At 52.0% G+C, this 17,265-nt stretch overlaps 4 protein-coding genes across 4 annotated transcripts; 2 read left to right on the top strand and 2 right to left on the bottom strand.

Moving 5' to 3' along the window:
* Positions 1-799: 799 nt before the first annotated feature.
* On the top strand, positions 800-2,113 carry PHATRDRAFT_16944 (predicted protein; the record flags this gene model as incomplete). The annotated part of the gene is made up of 1 exon (XM_002185390.1): positions 800-2,113. A coding segment is annotated over one exon (1,314 nt), but the record flags the coding sequence as incomplete, so codon positions are not given.
* Positions 2,114-2,266: 153 nt separating this feature from the next.
* On the bottom strand, positions 2,267-6,787 carry PHATRDRAFT_41409 (predicted protein; the record flags this gene model as incomplete). Its single annotated transcript, XM_002185341.1, has 1 exon — positions 2,267-6,787. One exon carries the CDS (start codon positions 6,785-6,787, stop codon positions 2,267-2,269), a length of 4,521 nt encoding a protein of 1,506 aa, XP_002185377.1.
* An 861-nt stretch (positions 6,788-7,648) lies between these two features.
* On the top strand, positions 7,649-10,915 carry ATPase2-3A (P3A, P type ATPase; the record flags this gene model as incomplete). Its single annotated transcript, XM_002185389.1, has 4 exons — positions 7,649-8,682; positions 8,784-9,391; positions 9,476-9,675; positions 9,759-10,915. 4 exons carry the CDS (start codon positions 7,649-7,651, stop codon positions 10,824-10,826), a joined length of 2,910 nt encoding a protein of 969 aa, XP_002185425.1. The 3' UTR covers positions 10,827-10,915.
* A 2,354-nt stretch (positions 10,916-13,269) lies between these two features.
* On the bottom strand, positions 13,270-17,086 carry PHATRDRAFT_50446 (predicted protein; the record flags this gene model as incomplete). Its single annotated transcript, XM_002185340.1, has 2 exons — positions 13,270-15,264; positions 15,301-17,086. 2 exons carry the CDS (start codon positions 17,084-17,086, stop codon positions 13,577-13,579), a joined length of 3,474 nt encoding a protein of 1,157 aa, XP_002185376.1. The 3' UTR covers positions 13,270-13,576.
* Between the last annotated feature and the right edge of the window lie 179 nt (positions 17,087-17,265).

Here is a 17,265-nt window from a genome sequence, read left to right as displayed (position 1 = left end):
CGCTGAACTTCACTACGATGTGTTGCGACCGCACCGTGCCATGAGTGCCGCCGCTGCCCTCCTCCGGGCCCTCCTGAACGCCAGCAAGTACGAGACCCATCGGGACGACGACGACAACGACGATGCCGTCTACACGAATATTCCGCAATACGTCGGTCCCGCCGGGGCTACGCTGCAAGCCGTGGCCCAGACGATGGAATTGGAACTCAACGGCATGGCGGCCACGCCCGCTACCGTACTCGACTCGACCGTTCAGGACTTGGCTCGTGCACAGGCAGCCCGGGCCGTACAAGTACTCTGGGAAACCTCACAAGCCCGGCAAGCCACACCGGTACCGACCGGACCTTCCCCCACACTCTCCCTCGCTTCCTATACCGACCTCGTGGCCACTCTACAACTCTCGTTGGAACGTGAAGTGGAATGGGCCTGTGCCCGAATTCATCAAGTGACGGCACAAGCCGAAGTGGACGCCCGGACCAAAGAGAGCACTCCTACGATTACGACGGCGGCACCGACGGACGCTCCCCGTACAGACGACGATGAGTTTGCCGGCCTGACGACTGCACAAAAGGCCAAAATTCTCAAAAAACGTGCCGAAAAGGAAGCCAAGGCCGCCGCCAAGCGGATGGCCAAGGAAAAGAAGGGTGTCGCCCTCTTTGGAGCCGGAACGGTACCGCTCCTCGAAATTCTAAGGACAGGAGTCCAGGACGCGGCCCCGATCCAACTGACCCCGGACCGTTGCCAGGCCGTGAGTGAACTGTGCGACAAGCTATTGTCGGGTGGAGTCCAACGCAAACCGAAAATTGCCAAAGGTACCCGGGACTACCTACCGGAACAAATGATGATTCGTCAGGAAGCCTTCAACATTATTCGACGCGTTTTCGAATCGCACGGTGCCGTGGAGATTGACACACCCGTATTCGAACTCAAGGATACCTTGACGGGCAAGTACGGCGAAGACTCCAAACTCATTTACGATTTGGCCGATCAAGGTGGGGAGCTCTTGGCCCTGCGGTACGATCTGACCGTACCCTTTGCCCGGTTCTTGTCCCTTAACAGTGTCGGTAACATTAAACGTTTCCATATTGGTAAGGTGTACCGTCGGGATCAACCCCAGTTGAATCGTGGGCGGTACCGGGAATTCTATCAGTGCGATTTCGATATAGCCGGAACGTACGGACGCATGGTGCCGGACTCGGAATGTCTCTGTGTGGCCTGTGATATTCTCGACGCCTTGCCCATTGGAGACTTTGGGATCAAACTCAATCACCGAAGACTGCTGGACGCTATTCTCGATTTGTGTGGCGTACCAGCCGACAAGTTTCGGACCATTTGTTCCGCCGTGGACAAGCTTGATAAAGAAGCATGGTCCGAAGTCAAACGGGAAATGGTGGAGGACAAGGGTCTGCCAGAAAGCGTAGCGGACAAGATTGGAACCTTTGTGTTAAACAAGGGACCACCTTGGGATATGTACAAATCCTTGATGGACGGAAACCGTTTTGGCAACCACAAGGGTGCCAACGAAGCCATGGAAGACTTACGCATTCTGTTTGAATACCTCGAAGCCATGGACAAACTCAAATTTATTTCCTTCGACCTGAGTCTAGCGCGCGGTCTCGATTACTACACTGGGGTCATTTACGAAGCCGTCTGTATGAGCGGTGAAGCGCAAGTCGGCAGTATTGGTGGAGGTGGGCGTTACGACAATTTGGTTTCCATGTTTCAGGAAGCCGGCAAGCAGACACCGTGCGTTGGAGTAAGTGTAGGGATCGAGCGCGTGTTTACCCTGATGGAGGCTCGATTGCGCGAGCAGCAAGGGGGATCTATCAAGCGCGCGAACGTCAATATTTTGATCGCGGCTGCTGGCGGAACCATGATGAAGGAAAAGATGCGCATTGCACGAATTTTGTGGGACAATAAACTCAGTGCAGAATTTAGTCAACAAGAGAACGCGAAACTGAAAAAGGAATTACAGAATGCTTTGGATCGTGACATACCCTTTATGGTAATCGTGGGAGAAGAGGAGCTGGCGGAGAGCAAAGTTACCGTCAAGGATCTGAAGGCCAAGACGGAGCACAAGGTGCCGATTGACGAGCTCGTTTCGACTTTGCGTGCCAAGGGCGTCATCCCCGTGGGATGTGAGTTTGCCGCTGAAATTATGCAGTTGTAAACCTAATCTGGTGTGACGAAAAACGGTTCCTACCAATATTTTGATTATATCGTTTACTTTCAAAGCTGACTGTAAGCAAATGTCGACCTCAATCATCTAGTGGGCGCTCATTGTCACATGTAGGGGAAACATAGACCACTCTATTTTTGATGTCGCCGCACGCACGTCGGTCACAACAACCACAGGGCGAATCTTGGTCTCGGTCAAACGTTTCAGAAGAACACCACCGAGAATTTCGGTTGGCGTACCAAAGCCGTCCTGGCTACGAGGCGGAAGATCCTTCTTGTTCAGTGCCAAGGCGAGTGCCGACTCGGCTACTGTTTGAGCTGTCACCCAATTCCCGGGATCTCCCTCAAAGGCCAGGAAGCAGTTTGCCTTGTCAACCTTTCCCGCGGCATTGGGGGAAGTAACAACGTCCGCATAGACTTCAGCATATCCCGTTTTGCAGAAAAGATCCGATGCACCAGAGCCTGGTGGCATAAACCATTGGATCAGCAACGGCCCAAGAATGGGAAATTTGATCAGAAACGCCGCGAGATATATTAAAAATTGAGTGACGACTGCGGGAAGCAGCGACAGTGTTCCTAGCTGAACTGTGAAACGAAAGCCCGTCGGCACATATCGTTCGTAGTAAGTGAAGCTCGGCCCGTAGTTGTTGGCAACGGCGGAGGCGTTGACAACTTTGGTGTTGACTGGAGCCATAAAGAATGGCGACGACACACCCATTCGAAAAATTGAATGGAAGAACGGCAACTGGTTGATCCATTCTGCCTTGGCCATTCTGTTTCGCGTTTCTTGCGGCGACTGCGCACTGCGATCGCTGGGATGGGTCAGCGCCAAAGGATCGTTGAGAAGGTAGGGGACCCAACGGAAAAGGCAATGCCGTAGGTTTAGCGACATTTCCGAGACCGTTTGCAACGTGCCGCCGTTGGCAAGCCCAAAGTTGGAGTGATATGTCGACGCTGTTTCGATAGGTTTCGCGTTTTGTTTCAACTTTTCTTTCATGACCTTGATCGCAGTGTAAACAGCCAGGTCAGAAGGTATGGAATCGAATCCGCAGAATGAAATGATACGCGAGCCAGACTTGGCAGCGTCGGCACTGTACAGCTGCCGCATCTCGGATGCCCATTCTATCTCGCCCGTTATGTCGACGTAGTCCGCACCAGTCTTAGCACAGGCCGCAACGACGTTAGAGCCAAGTCGAGTGAACGGGCCAGCGCAATTGAGGACGACTTTGGTTCGGGATGCCATTTTGCCAAGAGCGGAAGGGTTTGAACTCTCGGCAATAAAAAAGTCAAAGACACATTTGCCTTGTGGTTTCTCGCTCACAATAAAGAGATTCTTCATCTTTTGTGAGAATTCGTCTGTTAGGGCTTGGACCTTGGATGAACTGCGTCCGGCCAGCGTCACTTTCAGAGTATTGGCACCATGAATGCTTGTTTGCATTATATACGTAATGACGTGCTTTGCAACAAAACTTGTAGCTCCATAAATAGTAATGTCGGTCTTGGTAGAGATCCGGTCCGTTGTTTGTACTGTAGCTACTGCTTGGCTACTTCGAGTGTTGCTATTCGATTCGCTGTGTGAGGAAGGCCCACCGGTTCCAGAAGAGGTAGCTGCGCTACTGGAAGCGGAGGTATTTTGATTCTCGGTGTGAGCCTTGCCCGTTCCGGCTGCCGATTGTCCCGTAGATGCTTGGGCAATTCCCTTCGCAATTTTCTCCTTTTCGATCGGCGTAGATAATATACTCAATTTTCCAGCTTTCCTCGCCTTGTTGAAACGATTCCAGTCGCCCCAGAATTCGGTGGTGTGACCGTCAACGATAAAGAACTGCGGATACGTGCCACGCAATCCCGAGATTCGAAAGAGCGTGTTGCGGCGCTGGACATTGTCGGGATCGATCCCGTCCAGTGTCTCGAACGGTATACCTTTGTTCGTCAGTACGGAATATGCCTTCTCCTGATTGACCGTCACCTGGCGATCAAGCGATTGACTGGAGTACAGCACCAGGAACCGCTTTTCATTAGCGTCTGTTCCTTCCGAATTTCCAGCGTTGGAGTCGAAGGACTCCATCCGTTCTGTCTTGCTAGCGTGAGTATCGTTGGCCGTGTTCACATGGTTCTGAAGCTGTTCGGGAGCATACGAAGGTGTCAAACCGAGCTCGTTCACGAGCACGTCGTCTTCGTTGGCGTACATGAAACGCTCCCAATCTCCCCAAAACGTCGTGGTGCCGCTTGTCTCGTCAATCAGAAAGAACTGGGGGTACTGCGCGCGCAGTCCCGAAATCTGAAAGAGCTCCTCGCGTCGAGATTTGTTCCACGCGTCGGCTCCGTCCAGAGTTTCAAAAGGGATACGGTGAGCCTTCAGAATAGTGTATGCTTTTTCTTGATGCGACGTTACTCTTCGGCTCATGGTTTGATTCGAACAGAGCACCAATAATTTCGGGACGTTCCCCGCCTCTATAGAATAAGTGTCTTCGGTGTCGACCATTGCCGTTTCGATTGGACGAATCACGGGAGCTAGCTCCACACCTGCGGCCAAAGCCACTTGCAATTCACCGTTTTGGTCGGCCTGCACAAACTGGTGAAAATCACCCCAGAAGGTCAGCTCGCCATTCCGGACCAAAAAGAACTGGGGATATTGCGCCTTCAAGCCCGAGACTTCAAACAGGTGATTGCGGGTTTGTTTGTGCACCGGGTCGGCACCGTCGATGGTTTCGTAGGAGATGTTGTGACCTCCCAATATAGTAAAGACTTTGATTTGGTTGACCGTGACGGATCTGTCCAATGATTGATGCGAGCACAAGACGAGGAGCCCATCGTGCTCCCAGGTACTGGACGAGGTATCGAGGGGGGCGGTGGTAACTTTGTTGTGCGTGGGCGCCGGGAATACCGGAATTGTGCTTGGCGACGTCGCTCTATTGTTCAAAGTCTTGGGTTTGGAAGGTGTTGTTTTGGCGACGGCCGCCCACGACAAGACGGGCGCTGACTCCGGGTGCTCGGTTTCTGGCGGAACCACCGTTGATGACTTGCGATCCGACATGTATTCGTTGGACTGTTCGGTTTGGACCGTGGCCGTCTCCAACAAGGGTGCGTTTTTTTGTGGGGCCGGCCGTGGATCATCCTCACCGGCAGTCGACGATTCGTCCATGCCGTTGGCGTCGGGCAACGGTAGAACGGATCCCGTGTCGACCGAATCATCAAGTATAGTCTCGATCGTTTCTTCCTCTTTCCCCGAGTCGTTATCGGTGTCACCCGTACGATCCGCTCCGAACAAGCCGTGTCCATCGTGCTCAGCCGACGGCGCACACTGGGGACCCGTCTCGATCGAAAGGTCCAGCATGTGGGACTCCTCCGTGGTCGAAACGTCCAGCATGCGGGTGCTGGTGTTTCCCACGGCGTGCACGCTGGTGGACGTGACCGAATCTTCGTCGTCCGTGACAATCGCGTGGTCCATCGGATCGCAAGGGTTGGCGTGGACGTGACTAGTGTCGCGATCGGGAGTGTCCGTAATGTCTCCCAAAAAGGAAACATCACTCTCGACGACCCGGCTCCACAACGTTTCGGGAACGGACTCGGTAGTGGTGGTGTAGGTGATGGTAACAACGTCGTGAGAATCGCTACGGACCGAAGGAGAGACCGTGGGGGCGTTTTCTTTGGCAATGGACGAAGCGACGGGTGGGGACGGCATCTTGGTAGGGAAGTCGTGCGTGGGTTCTTCGGACGGAGCAACTGCCGGTCGTCCGGGTTGATTGCCGGAGGCGTCACGGAGTATACGGGCGTTGCTCGGGGTGGGAGTTAGGGGCTTCGTGTGGGTGAGACTCGGGAGTGTTGTCCGAGTCGGGGTGGGAGCCGTAACGGGATCGACTCCCCGAGGCCCCACCAGTGCACGACCAAGCGTGGTGTGGCGGGAAGTGGCGGATACGGAAGGAACGGTAGGAGACATGGTCGTTGTGTTTGTGGCTGCGGTCTTTGGAGTAGTCCTAATTGTACTGGTTGTACTGGTTGTGCTAGTCGCGGTGGTGGTACGTTTGGGTGCTGCGGTCGTGTCGTTCGCTCGACGATAGTGATCGATCCGAAGCCATTCGGGATCGCAGCGTTCCCGTGCGACGACCGTGTCGGAATGATTCCGACACGTCTCGATCGCGAACGACACGGACGGCTGTACCACCACCAAAGTTGACGTCGTCGAACGGACCGCAAGCGGCACCACGGGTTCGGACGTGTCGTGCCACACGGCGAAACGGGACGTCTTGGTCCGGCACACGGTGTCCGGAACTACCGGCGCGTGGGTTTCGACGGCACGAGTGTCCCACACCGTGCCCACGTCGCAGTGGGTCGGAGGGAACAGAGTCCGTGCCGTTGTGGACTGGATCGGCGTCCAACGTCTTTCTACATCATCGTGTACGGTTGCGTCTTTGTGTCCCGATTCGGTTGTAGCGGTCGGGTCTCGTTCCGGGGTGCGTGTGACGCCACGGGGACTCCACAAGTACTGGCGCGGGGTCGTGCGCAGCGGCGAGGCGGATGCCGGGGAACTGGCACAGGACTCCGCGTCGGGATCCGCGGAGGGACCCGTCCAACCGTCCAAACGACGACTCGTCGCCACGAACAAACTCATACTTCCAGGAGGTAGTAGGAAGTAGGTAGTCAAAACGAAAGGAGAACACGAGTTGTTCCAAGGCACAGTATAAATAAGTCCAGTAGCACGGTTGGGTACTACAGTAAAAGTGCAGTGACGTTGGGTAGTCAGTCCAGTGCAATACACCGTGCCATCGGTCGGTACTCGTGTAGGTACGACTATTCCCACACACACTGCCGTGTTACACCCGAGACGAAACAGGCATATTTCATTCCTCTCGCTCTCGAGTTCCGTACTCGAACCAAACGACTGTTTGTCTCCCCCCGACGCGCGGAACGCGCACCCCCCGCCACGTTTTCCCCCCCCCCCCGTTCGCACAGGCCGTGCTCCGCGTACGCGTACTGTGCCTCGGGGAGGATGACCACACGACGGAGTCGCACTCCGCATCGAACCCGGGTTTCTTTCTACCCACAAGCTGCGACACGTTTTACTCACTGTCAGGGTCATTTGGCTCGTGGGTGTGGTGGTGGTGGTCGATTCCAGAATGACCGATTCTCATCCCCGGAAGTATTCTCGAACAAGGGTTCGTCTCCACCGGTTCCGTCCCCGAACGCGGTGCGCATTCCCACTGGTTCACACAATCCGGACGAATGTGACACTGTTGATTTCCTATTCGAGGTTCCGGCCGTACAAGTACAAGTAACAACATACGATATAATTAAACATTATATAATTATATATATCATAGGAATAGCAATGGCGCTGGTGTGCCTGCTGGTTTGGTAGAAAGCAATGGGATGTTTGTCACGGTGTCTGCCCAGGAGCAAGCAGTTGCAGTACACAATCATTGATTGATTGATACACTCATACATACACACTCCAATACTCACACAAATCATCATGCCGGATCTGGAAGAAGGAGGCCGTCTCACCGAAACCGCCGCCATTGGGGGCGGTACCCACCCCACGACGAGCACGATCCCCCAACAGCCCACGGAAGGTGAATATGACTGGGTACCGACGGATCCCACATCCGGATTAACCTCGGAACAAGTCGCCCAAGCCTTGGCTCGCTACGGTCCCAACGAAATACCCGTCCCCGACACACCCCTCTATCTACTCTTCGTCCGACAATTCGTCGGATTCTTGCCCTTTCTCATTGAACTCGCCGCCATCGTCTCCCTCGCCGTCCAAGATTACATCGATTTCGGGATCATTCTAGGCATTCTACTCGTCAACGGCTGTCTCGGATTCCGGGAAGAGTACCACGCCAAGAAGAGTCTACAAGCCGTCAGCGCCAGTTTAGATTCCGAAATCGCCGTCCGCCGGGACGGCCTCACAGCCAGCCTTCTCGTCAAGCAGCTCGTCCCGGGTGATATTGTCTTTTTAGTGGGCGGGACCATTGTCCCCGCCGACGTTCTCTGGATTTCCGGTGACGTTGTCCAGCTCGATACCGCCGCACTCACCGGCGAACCTTTGCCCCGCAAGTATCCCAGTGCCGAACACGGACGGACACTCTTGTCCGGAACCACCGTCACGGCCGGTGAATGCTACGGACAAGTCCTCCGTATCGGTACGGCCACCGAAATTGGACAAGCGCAGGTAGACATTCTACAGGACAAGTCCGTGCGGATCGTTTCCGTCTTTCAGCAAAAAATTATGAAGGTCGTTCAGATGCTCATTGCCGGTTCACTCATTGTCGTACTCGCCGTCCTACTCGTCAAGGGAATCGTCTACGATGGCTTTGACGACAACGTCAAGGAAACGATTCTGGACGCCTTGTCCATCCTCATTGCGTCCATCCCCGTCGCCCTGCCCCTGGTCGTACAGGTAAACCTGGCTCTGGGAGCCTCCTTCCTCGCCAAGGAACATCACGCCATTGTCACGTCCATTCCCGCTCTACAAGATATTGCCTCCATGTCCATGTTGTGCAGGTACGTTGGCGTGTGTGTATGTGTGTATGCAAGTGTATATATGTAATAACAGCACGTTCAATACTCACGTTTCGGTTTATTATTTGCTGGGAATACTCCAGTGACAAAACAGGGACACTCACCACGGCCAACATGTCCGTGATTCCGGAACAAGTCTTTGCGGCCGAGGGCTTTACCACGGAGCAAGTCCTGTTGTACGCCTACCTGTGTTCCAATCCCGACAAAAAAGACGATCCGATTGATCGAGCCGTGGTTGCCGCCTTTTTACAGTCGGCCAAAGCCAACGAAAAAGACGATTACGTGCAAACCGAAATCATCGGGTTCAACCCCACCGTGAAACGCGTGGTGGCCTTTGTCGGACACGGCAACGAAACCATCACGATTGCCAAGGGCTTGCCGGCCAAAATTGTCAATACCCAAGCTGGAGGCGAGGACGATCACGAACTTCAATGGCAGGTCAACCGGGCGGCCGATCGGGACTTTCTCGATCGCGTGGGAAACGTCGATACGGGTTTGAGCAAGGCGGGGTACAAGACGATCGGGATTGGCGTCTGTTTCGGTAACGCTCGGACAATGAAGAATCCGGTCTGGAAATTTGCCGGACTCGTACCAATGTTGGATCCTCCACGGGAAGATACCCGGGCGACAATTGAATCGCTCCATCACGCCAACATTTCGATCAAAATGATCACGGGCGATCATCAGAATGGTATGTATCTCTTTCGAAAGGACCGGTATGCTAGTAGTTCCCCTTCGGGCTTTCTCTTTTGACACCGCTGCATTTTGACTACAGTGGGAAAAGAGACCGCTCGTTTGATCGGTCTGGGAACGGACATTCGAACCGGAGAAGAGATTCGTCATGCATCTAGTCAGGATAAGAAACGACTTGTATGGGAGGCGGACGGCTTCGCGGCAGTTCTACCGAGTGACAAACGTGAGGTTGTCATGATTCTCCGCAACGAATACGGGATTGTGACAGGCATGACTGGGGATGTAAGTGATGATGTTGGTGTTGCCAGGATGTGGTCGTTTCATCTTACTCATTTGAAACCAATTTTGGTCACCGTATCGTCTAGGGTGTTAACGATGCTCCAGCCCTCTCGGCCGCTCAGGTGGGAATTGCCGTTGAAGGAGCCACCGACGCCGCCAAGAATGCGGCAGACCTCATTCTTACCGAGCCCGGTCTCAGTCCGATTTATGGTGCGGTTCTGGAGTCCCGCCGTATCTTTCTACGCATTAAAGGATACGTGATTTATCGCGTAGCAGCGTCGATTATCATGGTCCTGACTCTCTCCATCATCATATTTGCGTCGGGCTGCGCAGTTGACTCATTGTTGGTCATCATATTGGCATTGTTGAATGATATTTCTATGATTCCTGTGGCATACGACAATGCGTCCGCCACAACGAAACCACAGCTTCCTCGAGCCAGCAAGTTGGTGCTAATGTCTCTCTACTACGGCATTTGCCAGACTGCGTTGGGTCTTTCTTTTATCTTCATCATGGATCATGCTAAAGATTTGGACGGGCCAATTGCACTCAATAGAGCGTGTTCGTCGGAAACGCGAGGTTTTATTTGGTTTCATTTGACCCTGGTTACGGAACTTATGATTTTCTCGGTGCGTGCCCCCGGATCCATGCTGTACTCGACACCTTCCATATTTTTGATTATTTCAGTGTTGGGCACTTGTGCCGGTAGTGCATTCATTGCAATGTACGGGAGTGAGTTGTCGGGGTTAAATGTGGTTTGGATTCTTCTTTTCAACCTCGGAACATTGGTATTGGTTGATTTCGGCAAAATCATGTTTCGTGCACTTATTGGTGAGGAGCCCGGCGACATCATTGCAAGTGATGAGCTTTTGTCCGTTTCTCCCATCAAGACAGAAACGGCGAAGAACTTGGAAAAGAAACTGCGATATGTTGTACACAACGAATCGCTGTTAGAACCAGAGGATCGTCAGCACATGGTCCAAGTGCGACGTCGGCGCCGTATGATGTCGGAAGGGTTTTTCTCGGGAGACGGGGGCGGCTGGAATCAAGGCTTTGTTGATCGGCGTCGGGTTAACAGCATCTTGGCGCAGCAGGGATCCGCTTTTTTTCAGAATCGAGGGGATCGCTCGAAGCAGACTACCATGCCTTGGTAGGAATTACAAGTCTACGACAGAGAGTGAAGAAGCAATCGTCAACAAAAAGTGATTTCTACCGTAATTGTTAAAGGAAAGTCGTTTGCGTTAGCTTTGCTGCTGGGACCATAGAAAGGAAGCTCGTCGAACAAAATACCCCCTCCACGTCTGATACACGAAACCCAGCTGTGGAGGCGGCTTACACTTTTGGAGGTTTGTATTACTTCAGCAAAAGTCTTCGTTTCTCCACCCCACAAGTTTGCCTATGAAATTCTGTACAGAAGAGGCTGTCCCTACAGAAGGAAGTACAACTACTTTTATAGCAGTTTCACAATTCTGACAGCCTGTGGCGACTCTTAGGTTAGGAGGGGTAGCCAAAACGACTAAATTGCAGTCTGACCCAAGATCGTGCCGTGGACAGCTCACGACCCAAAGTTCCACCCTGTAAGCTTTCAGCCTTGTAGCAGAACACTATGTCGTCCGTATGTATGCACCAATGTATAACCATCAGGCTTACTAGCACCATCTAACCTCAAGAGTTTCAAGACTTTTCTTCAATGACGAATAGAGATGTGAAATTCTACGGAGAGCAAAATTACCGACAGATAAACCGACGTATCTCCTTTGTGTTTTGTGTCGTAACTGAAATTTACATTCAAATCTTGAATGTTCCCACGAATTGAATCCCGATTTGTTTGGTCAAACATGGAAGGCAAAGCAACAAGAAAAAAAAGCCACATGATCCGGCTGTGCACGAAGATTGAAGAAAGACAAAGCATACTTCACTCTTCTAATCGTAGAGAAAAATCGTAAAGATTGTCCAAGATGATTGATATCGGCACGACACGAATGCAGGATGCAGAAGGCTTTACAGGGACCATCGTGTACGTCGGATCGGTTCCAAGTGCCAAGAACTCCAATGAGCAATACGCCGGGATTATCTGGGACGATCCAACTCGAGGCAAACACGACGGCAGTGTTGTGTGTAGACAAACATCTCGATTGGTACGACTGTTCGCCTGCGATCACGCGACGGGTGCGAGCTTCATAAGACTCTCGAAATTGTACTTGGGAGAAACGTTGACGCCGCATCTGCTGCAAACTCGCTATGTCGAAATGGCGAGTGCCGAGAGGGTCGCTCCGGACAACGTGCTGCCGCATGTGGCAAAGACGGCTTCGGGAAGGGACAAGCCTATTGAGTTTCTGGGAGAAATGAAGATTCGACAGTACCAACAAATTGAAGACCTGCACTCGATTGGTTTACGGCGTATGGCTATCAGGAATGTGCTACGAATCGACTCGGGTGCCATCAATTCGTGGAGTGCTACGGCAACGCAGCTGTTGGAAATGGACTTGGCCGGAAATCTGCTGGCGTCCTGGGAACCTGTGCGGGATGTGCTGCATATTTTCTCGAATTTACAATCCCTTAGTTTGACTTGCAATCGATTGAACGATCTACCACCAGATATGTTGTCAAGACACGATAATGTGATGCAGATAAATTTGCACCAAACCAACATTTCGTCAGTGCAAACATTACTGCGAGTAGGTGAGGCTTTGCCCAATTTACGAGAGCTATCGGTGGCACAGTGCCGCCTGGTTGATTTGAATCAGTCACACAAGGACGCCTTGGCAAGTGCCTTTTCCAATCTACAGGTTTTGGATCTGTCTGACTGTCAACTAGTTTCTGATCAAACTGCTTCACTAATGAGGATATCAAGTCTCGAGCGACTCTTGCTAGATGACAACCCAATCAAATTACTATGTTGTGAAGATAGTGGTCTGGGAAAACTACGTCATTTGCAGCTTGCCGGAACTGAAATTGATTCCTGGAGAAGTCTGGAAGCATTGAATACTTTCCCGCTTCTCAAGAGTTTGCGTCTTCGATCATGCCCTTTGACTAACAAACTCGGTCCGGAATCTTCACGGAGTATGCTGATTGCACGTTTTCCACAGCTGAATATGGTCAACGCGTCCAACGTTTCAGAAAAAGAACGAGTTGAAGCAGAAAGACGGTATGTGTCGGTTATACTACGGCAACAGCAGCAACAATCACTTCGTGTCAATCAGCACCCTACTGGAACGTTTTCGAACGATAGAGAAGTGGTTGTCATTGATTCAAGCGAGCATCCACAATTAGATCGTTTGCGTACGAAATACCAAGCGGGGGCGTGGTCCTCTTCAAACAGCACCAACGGATCGTTGAGTCTAGCAGACACAGTTTTGAACGTGACAATTCGCAGCATGGCTGCTAGCTCCTGTACAATGGAACCATTGATTCGTCGTCTACCTAGCGGCATGTCAGTAGGCCGTCTAAAAGCATTGTGCGCTCGCGCATTTGGCTTAGACTGGGACCTTCAAACTTTACATTGGCAAACATCCGAGTCTGCGTTTCCTACGGCCATGGACGAAGACGACCGAGACTTGGCTTATTTCGGAATTCCTATGCATGGCGCCGAAATTCTGATGAATGAACGAGCGTTTCCCACTTTAAACCGTGGGGAGCAAGCCCAGCAAGCTAAAGAGGCATTGGAAAAAAGGATAACAGAGCAGGAAGCTGAATTGGTCGCGTTTCAGCAAAGGCAAATGACACACGGCGTAATTTCTTTGGTGCCGGCTGCGGCTACGAGCAATCATGAGCGTTTGCCGTAAACGACAGCAGCGAGCCCGTTCTGGTCTCAATGTGGCTATGGCAACGTACGAAGTAAACTCCATTTTGACTCAAACTGTGTGCAACCCAGGGACAAGCATCAGATTGTAATCGCTTAACTTTACAGTTTCAGTGTCGCTATGTCCGAGGGGTATTCACCAGCATTGGTCGCACCGGCCTCGTGCCCGTCTTGGTCGTCTGTCGATTTACTAAAGAGAGGCTCGTCGTCCTCTACTTCCGTATCGCTACGGGACCCGGGGCTATCGGTTAAGGCCTGCCCGTCGTCAGCATCTTGCCCCGTCGGCATCCCTATAGTCGTTTCCGCCTCGTTCAAACCCGTTTCGTGTGTCTTCTCTGCTTCGCAATCAGTTTCCATAGGGGATGGCCCATCAAACAACGGATGATCAGCTTTCGGAGCTCCCACATCGTCACTTTCTGCTATTTGTGCTGTAATCATCGATGTTAAGGAAGGTTCTGCTGGTTTTTCTGTTTCCGTGGCTAATTTCGGCTTAGCTACGGGAGACACTCCTTGAGTTGACTCATCGGTGGAACCGGACTGCCTGCTGTCATCAAAATCGTCAGTCCCAAGTGTGGCCTCTGTTAGCGTTCCAGATGGAGATATTTGTACGTTGCTTGCTTCATTGTTTGAAGCCGAGAGAAAGTATTCCAAGCGCCGTTCCAGCACATTCATTGCAGTAAAATCCCAAGGTTGGACCCCATTCAAAGCGTTCAGATTTTGCATCGTCGTTTGCACTTCAAATAGCATGCGTCGCTTGCCATCCTCAGTGAGCGGCAAAACAAACGACTGTGACTGTGATTCTGATGCGGCAATCCAAAAAACTGGAATTTTTTGATCAAGAAATGCAAAAATTCTTGAAAAAACATCCTGCAGGTGATCGGATGGCAACGAGGCACTCAGCACTTGGTGCATTTTACGTGTATTGATAAAGATACCGTCTAAAAAGGCACAACACGGAACAATGCCGTCTTCCGGAATAGGGAATACGGTGGCGCGTTTATCGAAGTCCGTACCGCCAATCTTGGGTGCCAAAATACGTTCCACAATGCTACCAATAATCGTGACAAATTTGTTAAGGACCTTTTCGTTGTGATCACTGTATTCTGATTTGATTTGGTCCAAACTGTTGAGCAATACATGTTGCTTGGTGGGCATCTGGGCCATAAATGCGGCTCTTACATGCGGTAGCAATGCTAGAATCATTCCCAAGCACTGGGTCACTAGCGAGAGGTGCTTGGCATTGATGGATTTGAGTCGAGCAGCCGAATGAATCGCACCAGCTCCCAACACGAGCGTGGTCGTTCTCGAGTTGAACAAGCGTAGAAGCTCGGTTGTTTTGGCAACTAAATTCGAAGCCAAAAACGTAAAGTGCGAGCTAGCGGCGATATTCTGGGTAAACATTTCGACCAGTAGCAGACAGGACCAGACTACCTTGTAGCCAGAACCCTCCACTTGCGCTTCGGGCTCATTTTCACCCAAAACCGTGTTTAAAATGTCCGTAGAACGCGTGCGTAGCAGCACGGATCGCCCAGCACATAGCCTCGTCAAAACGCCTTGTCGCTCTGGACTAACCTGGCACTGCGTCCATTGCTCAGCATCCAAGGCAGCCACCAGAGACGACATGTTGCGTTCGTGTTTTCGTTCGATAAAAGCCTTTGCCTGAGCCATTAGTGTACTCCTCAAGGTCGCAGCTTTGTGACCGCTTGTCATGGATTCCGTTTGTGATACAAAACCAAAGCATACATCCCAAATCCGCTTCATTTCTTCGAGACTAACAAGCGAGTGTGCATCTTTCCGCAAGCGTAGTAGCTCCGCGATGGACTTACACGAGAGCTCGGCAGCCGCCACAACAACACCACCTATCGGTGTAGATAAGGCTTCCGTGTCTTCATGGTCTCCATTCTCGACAGCAGCCTCTCCATTCGTGTTGTCACTTTCCATCTCGGGATTTTGTGCATCATTAGATGTGAACAGAATATCATTTTGCACGCAAAATTCATCCACCGCCGCCGTATTCGACAAGACCACCACGAGCTGCTCGATCATGAGATCGAGGCACTCCAAAAACCGCTCCAGAGAAAGGTTGGCAATGTTGGCGTTGACTTCTCCAGCGCAGCACTCACTCACGACTGTCCGAACGGTCAATCTTGTGGTCTCCAAAACGCGGTTGCGGTAAGTTTCCAGAGTAGAAGGTAAACCGGAGGATTGGGTCAACACGTGCACCAGCTCACGGACTCGATTGTTCCTATCTTCTAGCGCCGCGTTTGTATAGAAAGCGTTAGGCGAGGCCGGTGATGCATTCACATTCCATTCTAAGAAGAACTCCACAAGTTCATCCTGAAGATTTGAAGTCACTAGCATTTCGTACTGATCCAGCTGGGACGAGACGTTTTCCAAAGCAGTCAGTTGAATTAGCGCAACATTACCGGCACCGTCCACGGACAAGGGTGTATTTAGTAGCCGTCGGGCGAGTTGAATTTGTAAAGTAGCGTGCAGATCATCCCGGGCCGCAAGATATCCACCGATACTCGATTTTACTTCGTACAACTCACAGGCAGCTTCCAAGACTACATCCAGCGTTTGCAGGGATTGTCGTTGGTCGTCGAAGCGAGGAACCTCGACCAAAGGCGAAAGACCGTCACGTTCAATGGAGGTTGTGACATTCTGTAAGCTCTGTGTTTGTGCGAGTAAATTCTGAATATGTTGTTGGAGCTGAGCAAAGCGGAGTGATTCTTCAAAAAAGGCCCCCGACTTGGTCCGGACCTGCTGTAGCAACGAAAGTTCGACCTTGTCGAGGGCGAGGGAAAATGCTTCCGGAGGTTCGAGAGGAAACCAGGACGAGACCGGGGTGTATTCGTGTAGACCTCCGGTACGCTGGTCGGGTGGCGTGGACGGCGGCACCATACGGTCTTTCCTTGTGAGCAACAGTCGTCCAAAGGTTTCCGGGTCGGTCAAATCGAACTCGGCCGAGTAAAAGATTTCTGGTATGTGGTCCGCATCACTGGCACTCGATACAGGGGAACTCGCACGGCTGCTGTTTGCGGAAGAATATCGCGTTGTAGGGTGTTGCTGTTGTCGGGATCGAAACGCGTGGGCCAATGCTCCGGACCGTTCGAGATGAGTCTGTAGGCTTTGCAAGTCCATGTTGCCCAAATAGGCTGGGAGTTCGAGTAGTTGCGCATCCGGGATAGCCTTGTCGTAATCCGTATTGTCCTGTTCCAGAATGAAGCGACTCCAATCTTCCAGCACGGCATTCAAGTGTGTAATCTGTTCCGTAACCGAGGTCATGGTCATTTCGATGGAATGATAGGTACCTGAAAATACATCCGTAGAGGTGGTTGCCGTAGACGATGAGGCGTTCGTCGATTGATTGCGAGACGGAGTCTGCAAAGACGGAGCAGTCGTAGGATGCAGACCACGGGGATTGGCTACAACACCCAGCAGATTAAAGCCGTCGAGATAGGACTCTCCGCCGTGTAAAGAATCTACAACCTGGGACGCTTGCGACAACGCCTCCGCCTGCCGTCGCGACACTACCCCCGCTGGAGTCCGAATCTTCCCGTTGACGGAACCGTTTGCTTCCCTCGACTCGTCCGGTATTTCTGGCGACATTGTCAACGACCACGCCGAACGGGATGCGGTACGTCCCGTGCCTTGCAGTCTAGATCAACGACTTTCCTTACAGAAGACACCGTTGCAGCAGCAACAGCCGAAAAAATCGATCACGCCCTCTTCACTGAACGGCACCCACCCACGTCTTGCTTTCGACAAAACGTGTCACCGACCAAGGT

This window comes from Phaeodactylum tricornutum, chromosome 30 (assembly GCF_000150955.2).
Source record: "Phaeodactylum tricornutum CCAP 1055/1 chromosome 30, whole genome shotgun sequence".
Classification (NCBI taxonomy): Eukaryota; Bacillariophyta; class Bacillariophyceae; order Surirellales; family Neidiaceae; genus Phaeodactylum; species Phaeodactylum tricornutum.
Note: the sequence above shows the minus strand (reverse complement) of the source record. Positions and strands in the feature narration are given on the sequence as shown.